At 52.7% G+C, this 18273-nt stretch overlaps 1 protein-coding gene across 1 annotated transcript; it reads left to right on the forward strand.

Annotated features, from left to right (window-relative positions):
- Positions 1-522: 522 nt before the first annotated feature.
- On the forward strand, positions 523-10759 carry LOC129343451 (gap junction delta-2 protein-like). Its single transcript, XM_054999649.1, has 3 exons — positions 523-608; positions 5079-5547; positions 10189-10759. Exons 1-3 carry the CDS (start codon positions 538-540, stop codon positions 10549-10551), a joined length of 903 nt encoding a protein of 300 aa, XP_054855624.1. The 5' UTR covers positions 523-537; the 3' UTR covers positions 10552-10759.
- Positions 10760-18273: the final 7514 nt, after the last annotated feature.

Consider the following 18273-nt stretch of genomic DNA (forward strand, 5'->3'; position numbering starts at 1 on the left):
CGGGCGCGCCTCTCCGGCCGCCCCCCGCCCCGCCGCCGCAGCAGCAGGTGCGCGCAGCCCCCCGGCCGAGCGGGCGCAGGCGAGGCCGCTCCGCATGGGGCGGGCGCCCCGGCGGGCTGCTGCGCGCTGCGGGGAGCGGGCGGGAGGAGGCGCCGCGGCGGAGCGGCGAGTGACGGCGCGGGGAGCGCGGGGGCCGGAGGCGCGCACGCCGCCGGGGAGGGAGCCCGCGCGCCGCGCCTGCCGCTTAATCCGCCGCCGCCGCCGCCGCCCGGGCGTCCTTGAGAGCGGCCGCGGGAGGCAGCCGAGCGGGCGGGCAGGGAGCGGAGCGGAGCGGAGCGGAGCCGCCGCCGGCGCCAGCATGCGGCGGGGGGCCACTCCGGCTGCGGCCCCGAGCCCCGGCGGCGGGGCTGCGCGCAGCTGATGGGGCGGCGGGGCCGGCGCTGAGGCCGCAGAGCCGCGGGGGCGCAGGGCGGCGCCGGCTCGCGTCCCGTCTCGGAGCCCCCCTCGGATGCCGGGAGGCCCGTCCAGGCCGGAGCGATGGGCGAGTGGACCATCTTGGAACGGCTGCTGGAGGCGGCGGTGCAGCAGCACTCGACCATGATCGGCAGGTGAGGAGGGCCGGCGGCGCGTCTCGGCATGCGTCCCGGCCCGGAGCCGGAAAGTTCCGGGGAAGAGGGGGCGGGCTGCAGCAAGCCGGGAAGGAACCCCGGGATTCCGAGCTGGCTCCGAAGGAGAAAGGGGCGAACGACGCGCCTCTGGAGTCGGAATCGGGGCAGGCGGGCGGCAGAAGCGAACCTGCCCTTCTCGCAATGCGCCCGGGGCTTCTTGGGGCTGCCTGGCTTTGCAGAAAGGGGCCGAGCGCCAGATCCCCCCCCCTCCACCTGCACCAGGATTCCTTGCGAGGAAGTGGATCCCGGTTTGGGGGCTGCGGAGGAGATTAGCCGGGACTAGGAGAGTAGCGTTTAGTGGTTGGAGGCGCGCCGTATGCCGGGCGCCCGGCTTCCTGCTCGCCCTCCCTGGCCCTCCCTCGCCGGCTGACCCTTTCCTTCTGCAGTGCAAGCTTGCTTGGCAGGCGGAAGGGCAGGCGGGATTGCTCCCTCCTTGGACAGACGCTGACCCCAGCGGCCTCCCAGCCAGGAGAGGAATGGCTGGGGACACCGGCCTGCTGATTCCACCCTTGCGGGGCAGAACTGGGGCGGGGGTCTCCCCACTCAAAAAGGGGCCTGAAATACCGCATTGCCTGAAACGGGATAAGGAGGAAAAGGCAGGGCCAGCATCTCAGCTGATAGGTTGTATATTCAGTTTAACTGAAAGGTCCCTGCCCCAAAGTGCTATCTGGAGACGTTTCAGCAGCGGGAGAGATGACAGAAGGTAGGCACAGGAGGGAGTGGGACCAGCATGGGATTGCTAGCCTGAGTGCTCAGAGAAGGCAGACACGGCAACCCAAAGGAAGAGTGCCTCTGGGCATGTACAGAGTGCCTCCTTCCAGTGCACATCTAGGATCTTTGAAATCGGATGGGAGGATTCCCAAATAAGTCGGGCAGTCCCAAAAACGGGGCGTGTATGAGAAATGAGCGAGAGAGGTGGGGGAAAGCCGTTCCAGAGGATTGATCACTGCCCCCTTCTGGCTATTTTCAAAAGTTCATACTTGGGGTGACTTAAAGATGCTGTGCCCTCTCACTTCTCTTCCACCCCCGCCATGTTCACTCCCCCAATTTTTATCAAGTCTCCTCCCCTCCTGCAAGAATATAAAGCCTGGTAGGTCTCCCTCCTGCCGTGGCATTCGGGTGAAATGGCGGGGCGGGGAGAACTAAGCCTGGTGAGATCAAGTTCCTGGGATGAATGTGTGTGAAAAGCAAAGCAAATAAGGAACAGAAGGTGGGAAGGAAAGATGGATTGATGCTGGGATGGATGGACATAGGTGAGGTGGAAGAAGGATGAACAATGTTTAGTGCTTAGGAGCTTAGCCAGTTGGTCCATCCATTCCAGCATCCTGTCTCCAACAGCAACCGAGCCTAGGTACTGCAGAGGAGCATCCATTCCTAGACCTCCCTCCATCCACCTGCTTGATTTCAGCTTTTGGCCTCTTCAGGCGTTCGCTTTCTCCCTTTTTTATCCCACTCTCTCTTCCTTTTCAAAACCCCACATCTGTTCTTTCTCTTTTTGCTCTTTAGCTATGGAAATACCCCCTTCCACCAGAGATTTACACTATTGTCTCTTTTCTCAGATTTAAAGAGCAGCCCCACCACGCCATCTTTTAATCCTTGCCCTTTGGTCTCCCTCCTTTCCCGTTCCCTTTAGAAAAAGAAATTCTCCACCTAAATTGCGAGCAAGACGTATCTCCTTTTAACACTCTCAGAATGCAAAGCGCTGGCTTCTCTGGCCAACCCGGCTTGGTCCAGACGGGTTTGAGTCCTTTGACACTCTTGCCAAGGTTTTCTCAGGCTGATAGGCCCAACTCCACCCAGATAAATATAGACTGTGAACTCTAAAACTTGGCCTTCTCTGTGCCTTCCAGTTTGGAAGAGCAAGATTTGGGTCCAGTAACACCTTAAAAACCAATTAGATTTCTGGGGGATGAGTTTTCAAGAGTCAGAGCTACCTTCGTCAGATACGAGGGGTGAAAAAAGGGAGCTTTGACTCCTAAAAGCTTATACCCTGGAAACCTAATTGGTCTTTAAGGAATTGCTGGACCCGAATCTTGCTCTTCTACTGCAGAACAACACAGCTAGCCACCTGAAACTATCTTCCAGTTTGGAAAGTTCACATTTGAAAAAGTCTTTCAAGTTCAAACTTCAGATTGTCTGCGCATAAGACCACGTCTCACACAGACACCAGCTCCTGCCCACACAACATATTTCCAGTGCGAAATGAAAGCTACACACAGCAAAGGAGGAAAGAGGCAGAATCTAGCATCCCGAAATGCCCTCTATCGCAAGAACTCTCCCCAGCCCCAGGGCCGCTCCTCAGAATTGCCCCCCCTTCCATCTCTTCCCACATTTCCTCTCGTTCTTAGAACAGGAAACAGGTTGCCAGGCCGTGAATCAGAGGGCAGAGCCGCAGAAACCGGCTTTCTGTGCCAGAGCATTTCTGTGCATGTGCCGAGCGCAAACCTAACTCATCCCTATGTGTTCGACACACCTGATGGCATGATTTTTTGGCAAGTCCCCCTCATTTCTTTTTAGAAACTGCTTTTTGGAAGGATAACATTGCAGGGCTGTCTCTCCAACTTGTCCCTATTTTCTCCAAAACAGGAGACTGGAAAGTGAATGTAGAACATATAAGAACCTAAGAGGAGCTCTGTTGGATCACCTAAGAGTCTCTCTACACGAGATGCCTCAGCACATATTCGACAAGTGTAGGGAGACTCAATGTTAGCCAGGAAGCATAGTTTTAAAAGACAGAGCCAGCAGAGATCTCTCCTCAGAGGGTTTGTTAATTTCATCTTCAGCTCTTCAAAGGCTCTGTCAATTTCACCTCTCCAGTCTAAAACTGTGTGGGATCACAACCAGAGGGCAGTGAGGAATGGAAATGGGCTGGAGCTGCCTTCCCGGGCTGGGCTTGGACCTGGAGAGGTTATAATGGGCTGAAGTTTCCCTTCTGGCATTTCACAGCCCCTTCACACAGCTCCAGTGTATAGCAAAGCCTTTGCCCTGCTGCCGGTTCTGTCTTTTAAAACTACCCTTCCCAGCTACCGTTGCATCTCCCAACATGTGTTCTTCCCATGTCAGATGTCTTGTGTAGAGAGACTCTGAGGGGTCCCTCTTGGATCATACAAGTGGCCCATCGAGTCAAGCATCCTGTTTCACACAGTATTGCCCTGGAAGGCCAGCAAGCCAGGCAAAGAGGCCAAGCCGTTTCCCAATGTTGCCTCCTGGCACGGGTGTTCAGAGCCCTGCCTCTCAACATGGAGGTTCCTTTTAGCCATTCATGCACGGAGGTTCCTTTTAGCAGCACAAGAATCCTGCTTCACCCCTCCCCGTTATTATGCTCCATCCCTATGAAACATAAAACCGTAGCACCGTCCCAGGCCCTTAACGTTAGAACTTACTGGGGGACTGGCGTTGGATGTCATGGCAGGACGAATGCCCACCAGTTGCCCATGCCCAGTTGTTTCCTGTCTTTTCTGTTCGATGGATTAGAATGTTCCTCAGAACTACGAGAGGTGCCAAGCGAAGGGCCCATCGGTCAGGGAAGGGGGAAGCGCCATTTTCCACCTTTGCCTGCCATCGCGATCGTGCCCAAGCTTTCCCCCAGTTTACTACAAGGCTAAAGTTTGAGACGGGTCCCTTCTAGCACAAAACACACGCCTGTGTGTGTCCCTTGGCCTAGTTTAGGTTTGTCTGCTGAGCCCAAGAATAAGGCAGCCAGCTCTGAAGAGGCAGGGCAGTTTAGAAGCCAAAGTCAGATCCCCCCAGAGAACCTCCTTTCCCGTTCCCTGTTTTGCCTCACCAACTCTGGCTGCCCAGGACACTCAAGCCCCTTCTGATCCGCCGCCTGCTTCTGATCCCCCGCTTTGCTGCTTGCTTCTGTGCTCAGATCTGTTCTTGTTACCACCTATTAGGATGCGTTCTGGGGGTCAGAAGGGGAAATGCAGGCGGAGCAGCCCCGGTGGCGCTCAGAACCGGCACTGCGGGGGCCACTTACCTCAGGCGCTTCCACAGCAACCAGGATCGGCCTGAGCTCACCTGGTGCCTCCGTCTTGCACTGCTGGCTGGACCAAGAGGCTCCTGCAGCACTGGGGAGCTACTGGGGCTCAGCTCTGCTAGTTCGCCGCTGCCGGTGGCCCTCCAAGACAGCACCCCACCTGGAACCATTTGATAAAGTTTGCACCAACACTCACTCCAATAATTTGCACAAACAATCATTTGCCTTCAAAAGGAACTTTTTGTAAGAGTGCAGAGAGAAATTTTGATACCTCCATGTGCACATGCGCACTTCTGCACACCTACCCAAGCATGTAGCTTTGTTTAAGCCTGGGACTAAGCCAGCGCAACACTTAAAAGACCGTGTTGCCAAACTTGGAGACGAGAGGCCCTCCAGGCTAGTCTTTCGTTTCTCTCTCGTGGCTTCTCTAGGATCCTCCTGACAGTGGTCGTGATCTTCCGCATTCTGATTGTGGCCATCGTGGGGGAGACGGTCTACGAGGACGAGCAGACGATGTTCATGTGCAACACGCTGCAGCCCGGCTGCAACCAGGCCTGCTACGACAAGGCTTTCCCCATCTCGCACATCCGCTACTGGGTCTTCCAGATCATCCTGGTGTGCACCCCCAGCCTCTGCTTCATCACCTACTCCGTGCACCAGTCAGCCAAACAGCGGGACCGGCGGTACTCGTTCCTTTACCCGCTGCTGGAGAAGGACTGCATCCGCGACGGGAGGAAGGTGAAGAACGTGAACGGCATCTTGGTCCAGAACCCGGACGGCTCGTCCAAGGAGGAACCTGACTGCCTCGAAGTGAAGGAGATCCCCAGTACCCCTGTGCGGCCCCCAAAGAGCTCCAAGGTCAAGCGCCAAGAGGGCATCTCCCGGTTCTACATCATCCAGGTCAGTCCTTGGCAGATTTGGGAGGGAGATACCCCACAATGTTCCTGGAAACCCTCCCATTACCCCCCCCAAGAGTATTTAGGGACCTCGGAAGCTGAGAAACTTGATGCAAGCCAACTGTGTGACACTGCAGCATGTGAGGCCAATGCTATTCTATGTGTATCTCCCCTATGCATGTCAAGTGGAGTAGGATTCCAAGGACTTTCCCTGCAGGATCAAGCAAAGCACACCCTGACAACTGAGCCCCAATTGCATAATGATGCTTTGAGAAGGGATGCTTTGAAGGGAGCCAGGATGAGACCCAGGAGAGGGCCAGGCATGCTGCAGAGATCCAGTCTTGGGTCACTTCCTGAGGTCAGGTGTTGCAATGGTATGGCGGGAGACCACACTAACTCAAAGCACCAACCTTCTGCAAACCTTGAGTTTGTGCAGATGTTGGAAACAATCCTCGTGCAATCACTGCTAGTCCACAGAGGCTAGTCCACAGAGGCTAGCAGGATTGGACAGATGCAGGGACAAAGAGTGCCTAAAAGAGCAACAGTAATTTAAAAAAAAACCCACAACATGCAATACCCCTTCAGCAAGTAACTTTCCTTTTGAAAATAGTTTTTTAAGTGGATAGCCATGTTGGTCTGCTGTAGAACAGGATTTGAGTCCAGTGGCACCTTAGAAACCAACAAGATTTTCAAGGTGTAAGCTTTTGAGAATCACAGCTCCCTTCTTCAGGTTTAGGGAAGTCCACTCCTCCACATATCTGAAGAAGGGAACTCTGATTCTTGAAAGCTTACACCTTGAAAATCTTGTTGGTCTCTAAGGTGCCCCTGGACTCAAATCCTGCCGTTTCTTTTGAGAGCTGCTGTCTTGCAGCTCCGTGAAGGAGCTCCTGCTGTGCTTTGGGGGCGGGGTGTCAAATAATCTGTCTTTCTCCCACTCCCTTGTCCTTAACAGCAGCCAGAGACCCGTCTACCTCTTGCTTGTGGGTGAGTGCAAGAGAGGCCTGTGAATTAAGCTTGGGTACGTATGCGAGCGTGGGTCAGGCTCCCACCAGTCTTGGGCTAGTTTAAACTACAGGAAGACCAGATGTAGTTAGGCCTTCGCTCTAGGAACTGGAAGTTATGCAAAGGAAGGAGCTGCCCGGGGGAATTGTGGGATCACCTTCCTGGAGATTTAGAAAAGATTAGACAGGCATCTCTGAACGATGGGCTGTGAGTTTGCGGGGATTCAGTGCCAAGTGAAGGGGAAAAAAAATCACAAAATTTAGTATTAGCTGAAGAATTCAGCCAGTTGCTGCATTCTCCCGAGGGTTGCTCAGGTCTCCGTCCAACAGTCCGAGGGTTTGAAGTGTGTTTAGCTTTACAACTAGCCTCCCCTGATGGGTGATTAGGGTCTACACTCAAGCAGGCCTCTCTCTGGGAAGGGCTTTCTCTGTTAGTAAGTGCAAGCCCACTTGAACATCAGCATTACAAATCTGAGTGTTCACAGCTGACATACAGGAGAGAATTATCAGTCCGTTGTGGGATCAGTGTGTTTCTTACAACTTACATCCAACTTTTTATTTGCACCAGAGATTTGTGGGTCAGAAATGCCATTTGCCATGCAACCCGTCCCATCCCCGTAAGTCAAGATAAGGGACGTTTTCAGACGTCTGTAAATAGCGCAAAACTCACGGAACGAGGGGGTCTTCATGGCACAATTTCTGGCATCATGCCACGATTCCGTTTTCGTGGCACAGTGGTGTCAGAAACCGCTCCATGAAGACACCCTCGTTCCGTGAGTTTTGCGCTATTTACAGACGTCTGAAAACAGCCACGATTCTGCAGTGAAGTCAGAAGCTGGGGGGAAACCCCAAAGGACAACACGATGTCACTTAGAAGATCTCTCCCAAGCACTCTTTCTAGGTTCCATATTAGTGGAAATTGTAGAGCAAAAATGTTAGTTACGCCTTGATCAGCGTTTTATAGGGCTACATGAGGCAAATCAAATGACTTTGCAAGCCACATGTGGTCCATAGACCTTCAGTTGGCCTACCTCATTTGCCCCAGTTGTGATCCTAAACCCTGTTCTTTGGTTGCCAAGATCCCTAAATGTGCCGCCTCTTTGGGCACCTTCCCCTTTCTTGACCCATTACCTGGATCCCTGATCCAGTCAGTGAAATGTGGATACTTAGGCCTTCTCTTCTGACACAGCATTAACTCCACTGTGATTTCTCTTCCTTGGCATTTACGTCACATAATCCCTCCAGCCCTGAGCAAGGTATGACATCCCCCATTGCTACAAGGAAACTCTTGGGGAAGGGGACGTTCTCTACATGGAATGAAAAGGAGGGAATTAGACAGAGGGCAAGGATTCCAGTTATTCAGGCTGCAGAATGTAGTGTTTGTGGCTGCAGAAGTGGATTCTCTTGGAATAGATGGTTGGGGATTTTTTTAGGAGGGAAGAGCACAGGACGTGCAAGCTGGGATTTAAGCGCCATTCCGATCTCCCTTTCCCAGCAGCCTCTGCAAGAGAGATAAAGGGTGTTGGGTTGTCGCAGTGATCACCTGCTTATTGGTTTAACAAGGCACAAAAGAACGGCAGCGTGGCAGAAAACAGCTTGCCATCCTCAGTCCACGCAGCCCCCTCCTCCCAACTCCAACCAGCTCAGCTCCGAGGAGCACAAGACATATCTGCCAAGTTCTGTTCCCGAGTCTCTGGCACAGCTGCCAGGAAAACAAATGGCCTTCCTATCCAGAACTCCGTCAGCACCAGGCAGGATTAGAGGGCAGTAGAGCCGTGCCGCGGAAGGGCACGGCACAGCTGGGACCCAACAGAGCAGGACCAAGGACAGCTCTGAAGCAGCCCAGCAGCTTCTGTGAGAGCTTGGAATTCAGCCTGAGGCCCCGTTCCCTTGCTGACGGATCAAGCCTGGCTTCTGCAGAGAACGTGGCATGGACTTGGAAGGGACAGCCATCATTTGCGCTGATCAGGGAGGTGCTCAGAGTGGAGGGTCCACAGCAAAATTGTGGCCTGACTAGCAAAAGAAGAGGCGGGGGGGGGGGGTCAGAGCTCTTTTGAATCCTTTTCCTTCAAGCAAAACAGTAAAGAGTACAGTAGTACCTTTAAGTTTAACCAACTTTACTGTAGCATAAGCTTTCTAGAACCACAGCTCTCTTCATCGGATGGCATCTGACGAAGAGAGCTGTGGTTCTCGAAAGTTTATGCTACAGTAAACTTGGTTAGTCTTAAAGGATCTACTGGACTCTACTTTTTGCTACTACAGACTAACACGGCTAACTCCTCTGGATCTTTTCCTTGAAGGAAGTCCGGGCGGGGGCGGGGGGGGAGCCTTACTGCTTAGCAAGGGGCTCTGCAGTAAAGCTCCCTTTTCAACCCCTGGCATTACCTGTTACAAGTAAACAGGGGATGGAAAGACCCTTCCCTGCCCAGGATTCTAGAGAGCCACTGCCTCTCAGAGCAAGCTGCAAAGAGCTAGGCGATACACCCAGGCACCTTTATCAGGCTGGGGCACATGGGACCATGGGTTTGAGGTAGACAAAAGTCTTGGGTGTCCCTGCTTTCTTTTCTGAAGGTTGCAATGCCCGTATTTGATTTTGGAGGAAAACACCAAGTGTCTGGCCAACAAAAGAGGTTTTAATGGAGCCCTGCTTCAGCCCACTGGCCCACTAAACTAAACCTGCTGTTCCACTTTCCGTATAGCTCCCCAGGTCCTGCTGGCAAGGTTGGCCGGGCAGATGATATTATTATAATAACTGCATTTATATACCACTCTTCTAGATAGGTTAGTGCCCACTCAGAGCAGTGAACAAAGTGCTGTTATTACGTCCACAATACAGCTGAGGAGCTGGGCTGAGAGGGGTGGCTTACCCAAGGCCACCTGCTGAGCTCATGGCAGGAGTGGGAGTCGAACCAGCCGAGTGCTGATTCGCAGCCCAACCACTTACCCACTGTACTACGGCAGCTCTCATTATAATAACTGTGCTTATATGCCACTCTTCTAGGCCACTCAGAGCAGTGAACAAAGTCAGTGTTAGTACTATCCCCACCATACAGCTGCAGAGCTGGGCTGAAAGGAGGGGCTTACCCAAGGCCACCTGCTGAGCTCACGGCAGGAGTGGGAGTCGAACCAGCAGGAGGATGATTTGCTGCCCAGCCACTTAACTACTATGCGACAATAGATGCATTTGGAAGTCTACCAGCAAGACCTGTAGGCAATGAGGCCTTTCTCACTGCTGACCTCCAGTAACTGGCATTCAAAGATAGACTGCCTCTGAACCTGCATGTTCCCCTTGGTGATTGTGGCTTATAACTGCTGCTAGATATCTAGACCTCCATGAAATCTCTGTATGGAACTCTGGTGGCCACCGCCCCAATTTGAGGCAGTGAATTGCATAGTTGTTGTGTTGCACTGATAAGTTGCGTTGATGTTTTGCATTAAGGAGGTAGAGGTGGTTGGGCCATTGTAGATTCTGGGTTTAATGGCCTTGTGGGGAGCCCCTCCCTCAAATGTTAATATACTTCAGCTGACAAGCCAGAGCCTGGTTTTTTGGACCTCACCCCGTAGCCTTCCGCCAGGAGTCCAGACTCGACAGCGCCCTTGCAGGTTGCTTACCACGACTCACTACAGATACCTTCCCCCTTCAGGTGGTTTTCCGCAATGCCTTGGAGATCGGTTTTCTGGCAGGCCAGTACTTCCTCTACGGTTTCAACGTGCCAGCTATCTTCGAGTGCGACCGCTACCCTTGCGTCAAAGAAGTGGAGTGCTACGTGTCCCGCCCCACCGAGAAGACGGTTTTCTTGGTCTTCATGTTCGCCGTGAGCGGCATCTGCGTCCTCCTCAACCTGGCCGAACTCAACCATCTGGGCTGGCGCAAGATCAAGACGGCCATCCGGGGTGTGCAGGCCAGGCGGAAATCCATCTGCGAGGTGCGCAAGAAGGACCTCTCCTCGCTGGCCCAAGTGCCTACGCTCGGACGGACGCAGTCAAGCGAGTCTGCCTACGTTTGAGCAGGTCCGATTCCGCAGGAAAAGGGGGCTCAGCGGGTCGGACATCGCCAACGCAAAAAACGATCTAACCGAACTGACCACAATACCTCCCAGGTTAACGATGCAATATTCGGCGGGTGCTTTCCAAAACCCTCCCTCTTTGTAAGAGGAAAGGGTGTCACATTCGCTTTAAGGGCTGATTGGGGAAATCCAGCCCCTCGGGAGCCAGGTGACAGGAGCGGGGGACAGAGGTCCCAGGCTCCCCCCCATTCCTGCATCTGGCCCCTACACTTTACTCTTCTCAACACTCTATGGTGCAAGCAACATGGTGGGGTTTGCGGGAACTTGTGCCTAAGACGCCTTCCTTTTTATGGACCAGGTGATGCAAACGCATGAATTGGCGACGGGGGGGGGGGGCTTTTCAGAGGGATGGGGGGGCTGCTTTAAAAAGAGAGACGGGGGGAGAGAGGAGGAGCTTTCTGCACCCTCTCTCGCACAGCCAGCTCTCTGCCAGGATGTAAATATTTCACAAGCAAATGCGATGGGTTTTTTTTTAAAAAAAAAAGACAAGGAAAAACAAAAAAACCAGTAAGGTATGCAATAAAAAAGAACATTTTCTTCCTTGTTCTGACGACCTCTCAGTTGGAATCCCGGGTCGGCGGGCAAAGAAACGGGGTTCCTGTTTCTAGCTGCTGGCGCTAGAACCTCTTGCCTTAATCGGAGACTGCTTGTCTACAAGAGAGGAAGCCCACCTGACACTCCCGGTCTTTTCCCCCAGAAGCTCCTGTTCGGGGGCACAGGGGCAGGGCTTGGAAAGAAAGCTGGTACCCTCCCCTTTATGAGCTCTTTCCCCAACACCCCTATTGTGGATGACCCCTTCCTTTCATTTAGCAAATCCCAAACTGCTGCCTTCGAAAGTCCTTCTGGTTGCAGACCTGGGCAGGCCCAGTTGTCTACAGCCGCTGCAAAAGCAAACCTTTCTTCCCCAACACACAGTTGCTAGCTCTCTCTCACCACCCCCTCCGCTGTCGTTCATCCCTTAATCTGCTCTCTAATAGGTCTAAAGCAGAGAAGGAGGTTAACTGGGCACCATCTGGCTTGCCTGGCGAGGGAAGGCAAAGGCCCAAGGATCTTTGGGCGCCAAAGGCCCAGAAAGGACCCTGGCAAGCTGGACCGGCTGCCCTTTCTCCCTTGCTGAGCAGGGGAGAACCTGCCAGTCCCTGTGTGAGCTGCCCCACTCCCAAGCCGCAGCTACTTCCAAGCAGACCCTGCCTCCTTTTCTCTATTTGCTAATCCACCCCATCACTTAAGCTGCTCTGGTGCAGCCCTTCCCCCTCCGCATACCCCCTCAACCCCCCATGGTGCACTCTAAGCTGCTTTGATGTCCCACGCAGATGAGCAAAGGGACCTGGCCCCCCAAAAGAAGGGCACATCAGGCGGGCACTCCATGTGCAGAACAGAAGTCACAGCACAGAAACCGGGGATGTATGGATGCCCCCCCACGCAGGAGGGCACAACTGATCCCTCCTGGAGCGCTGACATGACAACGATCTCTCTTATTCTTCCTTTAATGCTCATTGTTTGGATGACATCCAAGGCTCGCCCGAAACCCAAGCTGTTGCCATGTTTGGTCAGTCTGTAACTCCCCTCTTTCAGTTCCTCGCCTCTCTTCTTACACATACCTCAAAGCCCATGCCTGGGACCCCAGTGCCAAGCAAACTCCGGGGCCCTGCGTAAGCCAATGGCTACCCCAAGGAGTGTGGGCGGCCACCAGTACTGGCTGGTTGAATGACTTGAGCTTCTCTGGTGAGGAGCTAGTCCCACCCCCAACTATTGCCACACCCTGCAGGCTAAGAACCAAGATGCTGAGATTTGGCCCTCTGGCTTTGGTTGCCAGACCCCTTGATTAGACTGACCAGTTGTGCCATTCTCCTTAAACTGTAACCAGCAACACAAGGATATTTTTTTAAAAGCTGGTGAAGGTAAAAAAAATACATAGTTACCCAGGTGTGTCTGCTCAGTGGTTTTCCAGGAAGAAGGAAAAACTCCAGACAGCTGTTCCTTCTCTCCACCCTTCTGCCCCCGTTCTTGCCTGCTCATTTGCACCGGGAATAAGGTGAGATCTTATTCATATGCATGCCTCTATTAATAGTGTCCTGTGTCCTGCAGGGCCTTAACAGCTGCCACACTCTCGCTCCTGCTCCTCACCCACTTGAAGGATTGTGGAAGGCGAGGGAGTTACACAGGCACACATGACAAAAGCCACAATTTTTTTTTAAAATTGTACCAGTAGCTGTACCAGCAAGCAGCCTCAGGTGCAGAAATTCAATGGCAAGGAAGAAGCATTATCAACTCAACCTCGTGGTGGGGGAGCATCTGCGCATTAAAGCAAGCTGGTTAATTTCTGTGCATGGAGGCACAGCAGTGGGGCCAGCGAGAAAGCTTGAAGCTGCCTTATACCGAATCAGACCCCTGCTCCATCAAGCTCAGTATAGTCTACTCAGAGCGGCATCGGCTCTCCTGGGTCTCAAGCGGAGGTCAAGCAGAGGCTCTTCCACTGAGCCACGGCTCTTCCCCCATAAACCTCAGAGGCCAGAACTTTGGGGTTCTATTATCCGACAACTTGGGAGTGAGGAATCTAAAACGGGGCCTCCTCCTCTTGAGAGCTGCATAGAAGAGTGGGGTTCTCAGTCCTTCAGGCTTGTGGCTGGACAAGCCTAATTGAAACTTTTTACAGTGCCTCAGTTTCAAAAGATCCAGAGGAGTCAGCCGTGTTAGTCTGCGGTTGCAAAATAGCAAAGAGTCCAGTAGTACTTTTAAGACTAACCAACTTTATTGTAGTGTAAGCTTTCTCGAAACTCTCATCTTGGTTTCAAAAGATTTTCTCTGCTCCAACAGACTAGCCTGAGTTTTATACAGGCTTCCCGGCACCTACGAGCACCAAAAAAAGTCAAGTATTTGGGACCAGGGTTCGTGTCCCCTAACGTATGACCAAGACCCGTGTTCAGCCCTTCAAACACAGCGGGAGTGCCTCTGAGCATGTACAGACTGTCTCTCTTAACTCTGAGGAAGCAAGACGACGATCACTACACCAATGCAACAAGAGGATACAGAGGGCTCCCAAGAGGGCATCAAACACTTGTTCTAGATTAGTTCGGTGGGTAGCCAGGTTGGTCTGTAGTAGAACAGCAGGATTTGAGTCCAGTGGCACCTTGGAGACCAACCAGATTTTCAGGGTGTAAGCTTTCCAGAATCAGAACTCCCTCCGTCAGACACTTGTCTGAAGTGACACAGGACTCAAATCCTGTTCAAGGTTGTGAAGGAACGGTCTCGCAATCCCTCTTCCGTCTGGGAGTTTGGAAAAGGTCTTGCAAACTCCAAGACCAAGAAGCAGGGCCGAGGCTTGCAAGACTATCCCTTCGTGGAGATATTAGCCAAGGTGCGGGTTCAACCCCAGAAATCTCTGCAGCTTCTAGCAAAAAAGGGGGGGAGGGGAATATTTAATCAATTTATGCTCCGCCCTCCCCACACCAGCAGGCTCAGGGCGGATCACAACAAAGCTTAAAAAACGCATTCCACAGTTCAGGCCATTAAGACCATTAAAAACATAAAATGCTTACATACCGTAGTTTAAAAATACCTTATCTACATAAATATAGAAACAAAAAACATAGCAGCACATAATCTGGACGACCACCTTTTCGCCATCTCCAAAGCGTTTTTACCAGGAAAATATGTGGGAGACGGAAGGTGTCGCTGGAAGGGAGGCCATATACTTTATTCCCCCTGTTCTAGAGGTGAATAGGGCACAGCAGAGGCTGGGAGTGGAAAGACGGGGTTCTGAGAGCGGAATTTCCCTCAGCTCCAGGGGAGGAGGTGCAGCTTGAAGGGCTTGTTCACCTGCTGACTAGAAGAATAAATTCTGTAAAATGACCAGATCTATCCACATGTGCTTGCTTGGCATAATTCAATCCTGGCTGCCGAATTCAGCTTTCCTTGGTATAGAGTTTGGGTTACCAATTCATACGTGTTCCTTCGCAAAGAGGAGAGCAGCCGCAGGGTTAATCAAGATGAACCTCCCAAATGCAATGGAGAGGCAATGGGGATCTTGCCCCTGTTGAGTTGCCTGGCTCTCGGGTGTAGCTCTTGCCAAGTGGTACGTGTGGATCATTCCACTATCACAATGCAAAAAGGAGTGTGTGTCTCGTATGATCAAGTGGTCCTCTTTCCACCCATGCCCTGTGTACAGAAAGCTAATGCTTCAAGGAGCAGTAACCTACAGTCTCTCTACACGAGATGCTTCGGTGCATGCTCATCAAGTGTAGGGAGATGCAATGTTAGCCGGCAAGCGTAGTTTAAAAAGACCACGCCGGCGGAGATCGAGGGTTTGTTAATTTCAACTTTGCCTGCCCAAAGGCTCTGTCAATTTCATCTCTCCAGTCTAAAACTGCCAGATCACAACCAGAGGGCAGCAAAGAAAGGAAATGGGCTGGAGCTGCCTGCCAAAGCCAGGCTTGGACCTGGAGAGATTATAATGGGCTGAAGTTTCCCTTCTGGCATTTCACAGCCTCTTCACACAGCTCGAATGTATAGCAAAGCCTTTGCCCCTGCCACTAGCTCTATCTTTTTACACTACCCTTCCAGGCTAACATTACATCTCCTGACACGTGTTCTTCACGTGTCAGATGCCTCGTGTAGAAACATTCCTAGTTTTGCTTTCTCTCCAAGATACTAGTTTCCCGAAGGTTGATTGCACTCCATCACACAACGGTTGTATGTGGCACTGCCCAGTCACCAAGACACGTGCACACACCTCTTGATCTGCCCCCTCGTCCCACAGCCCCCCCTAAGGAAAGAGGGATCAAGAGGAAAAGGGAGGTGGCTGCAGCAGAAGACCCGATCCTGGAGCAGGGGAGCAGATTGGTGCTATTCTTAGACCTCGCTGCTATTTTTACAACCAGCTGCTGGGGAGGGGCTGGCAGAGAGAGGGAGAGAAGAGGGCTCTCGCACACACCAGTGCAGCGACGTTATCCGGTGTGAATTATGCATGGCAGCTGTGATGCGCAAGCAAGGCCAATGACAGCAGCACATTCCCCGGAGAGTGAGGAAGGGAGAAAGCTGACAAAGACAGCCCGAATATCGGAAACGATGGGGGGGGGGGAGAGAAGGGAGGAAGAAAAGCCAGCAGGATCCTAGCACCTCAAGCCCCCCCCCCTTCCCAAACACCTGCCTCATTCTCTCACTTCTACTTCACACCAGGTGACTTGGAGATAAAGGGATGACGTCAACAGGCTTAGGTGGGGAACACAGAAATCCTGTCATCTCCCCCCCACCCCCTTGAATCAATTCAACGTGGTGCTGGAGGAGAGTTTTGCGGATACCATGAACAGCCAAAAACAAGTAAGTGGATACTAGATCTAATCAAGCCTGAATTCTCCCTAGAAGCTAAAATGACAACACTGAGGCTATCGTACTTTGGTCACATCATGAGAAGACAAGATTCTCTGGAAAAGTCAATTATGCTAGGAAAAGTGGAAGGCAGCAGGAAAAGAAGAAGACCCAAAACAAGGTGGCTTGACTCAATAAAAGAAGCCACGTCCTCCAGTTTGCAGGATCTGAGCAAGTCTGTTAAAGATAGGACGTTTTAGATGGTCTTTCATTCAATGTTGCCATAGGTTGGAGGTGACGTAACACACACGCATCCGCGCGCACACACACACCCTTCTAGCCAGCACTTCATTTCTCCTAAGAAACGTGCATACAAAGCTACATCCTACAATCCAGGAGGAAAATGCCCCCTTTGCCAGGTTGTGCTATGGCAAGGGAAATACACTCTGCCCACAGTCACAGGCACTCTTACTGCCACTGAACATGCAACTAAACAGACCCCAGGGGTAAAAATTTCACAACCTCACTCAAAAGATAGAAGGGGAGCTACACAGAGACAGTATTTGGGGCATGTCCCCACGCTTCTTCCACTTCTGTGTATACTCCTCAAGGCAGACGTAGAAATGTGACAGTGTTTATAGACAGACCCCATCACGGTTCGGGTATACATGCCCAAGGCATCCACAAAGATGCCTTGATGGGGCACCAGGAGACGGTTCAGCCGTAAGTCAATAAGATGCACCCCCCTCAAGCCTAGCCTGTGGAACAGGAAGAACTAGGTCTGCCCTGTGGAACCTCCTCTGTGCAAAGCTAGTACATGCAAATAGCAAAATACACTTGCGACAGGTAGCGCTGTGTACACTAGTAGCCCACCTTCAGATGTCTGGCAGCTCCCTGTTAGAACGGCAAATACAGGGGAAAAAGTAGGACTCCCATTTTCTAAGCTGAACCGAGATCAGCCATGACCTTTGTCCTGCAGGCCAGTGGTTTCTGACCAACAGCAGTCCCTACACGGCATGTTGTGGGAAGTGTCACACTCAAAGCATTTGTGGAGGAGGCTGCCCGTCGTGTCTCTGAAGAAACCTGGTGCCACCTCCTTCCACCCAGCCCATGCTGCAAAGGGAAGGCAACTCTGTGGTGCGTCTGGTGTGACGTGACCTCATTCACTCATGCAACTGTTGCAGAGACGCGAGAGGAATTCCCACTGAAACAAAAGGCCGTGCTCCTCTGAGGAGGGGTACAGTTTTGCACTTAAAAAGGGTTGCTATTAGCGTCTCCCTGCTTTTGATCAGTGTGGCCTCAGCAACCGAAAGCTTGGCGCACAGCACCGCGCATGACTTGCATGAGCAGTGGCCCTTTACGAGACGCACTATGCGCTTGCCAGAGAACCATGGCACACTGCTGCCAGCACAAACAGCAGAAGCGCAGCGATGGCTCTGGGGCAGAAGGGTCATGGGCTGCGTGCTGCTGCCCACGGTTGACTCATGCCAGGCTAAAGACACAGGTGGGAGCAGGAGGCAGGCGGTAACCGGGCTCTTCGCAGCGCATCTCTGAGCAATGGAAGACGGGAACATCTGGAAGTCAGGGTAGGGGAGAGCAAGGCCACCGGAGGAAGCCAGATGTTGTTCAGCCGTGCAGATGAAATCCCAGCGGCGCTTTCTTGCATGTCAAAAAATAAAAAGCCGGCACCAAGGTGGCAGCCGGTGGATGCTGCCAAAATGTACCGAGTCATCTCTAATGAAGTTGGTGACAATCCGGGCAGCCTGTAGCTTTCGACATCCCCACCCCCCACCCCCACAGGCAACCCGGTTTTAGAACATGGATTGCTGATGCGCGCTGAAAGAGTTTGGCGAGACACACAAAGGAGCTTAAATTAGTCAAGATTTTTACTACCACTTTCCTATCCCAGGTGTTGGGCCCCCCCTTCCATCCTGCCAGGAAATGGTGACAGGGGAATGCCCGAGATTGGAGGGACTGGCGCCCCACACTGGACAGTGACAGGTTGAGGATTGGGAAGTGAGTGCTGCGGAGACAGCTGCGGGTCGGGAAGACAACTCCTCCGAGGAAGTGGGGGTGTTTTAATCTTCTTTCCTCCAGCTTGGAGGGGACGCATGGGCTGAGAGTTTTTAATATTTAAACGGATCTCACAGGAAGGGAGGGACGGGACCCGGCAGCAGGGCCAGAAACAGCAGCAGGGGGATTTAGGCTTAACATCGGGATAAAGCTTCCCGACCCTTCCGCCATCGAAGAAGGCAACCTCCTCTAGAAGAGGCTGCTTAGTACTATATGCCAGAGCTGGGAGGATTCAGACAGACTTCAAATCCCTCCAAAAAGAAAAACACAAGTTTCTGGCTC

The sequence above is a fragment of the Eublepharis macularius genome, chromosome 15 (genome assembly GCF_028583425.1).
Source record: "Eublepharis macularius isolate TG4126 chromosome 15, MPM_Emac_v1.0, whole genome shotgun sequence".
NCBI lineage: Eukaryota > Metazoa > Chordata > Lepidosauria > Squamata > Eublepharidae > Eublepharis > Eublepharis macularius.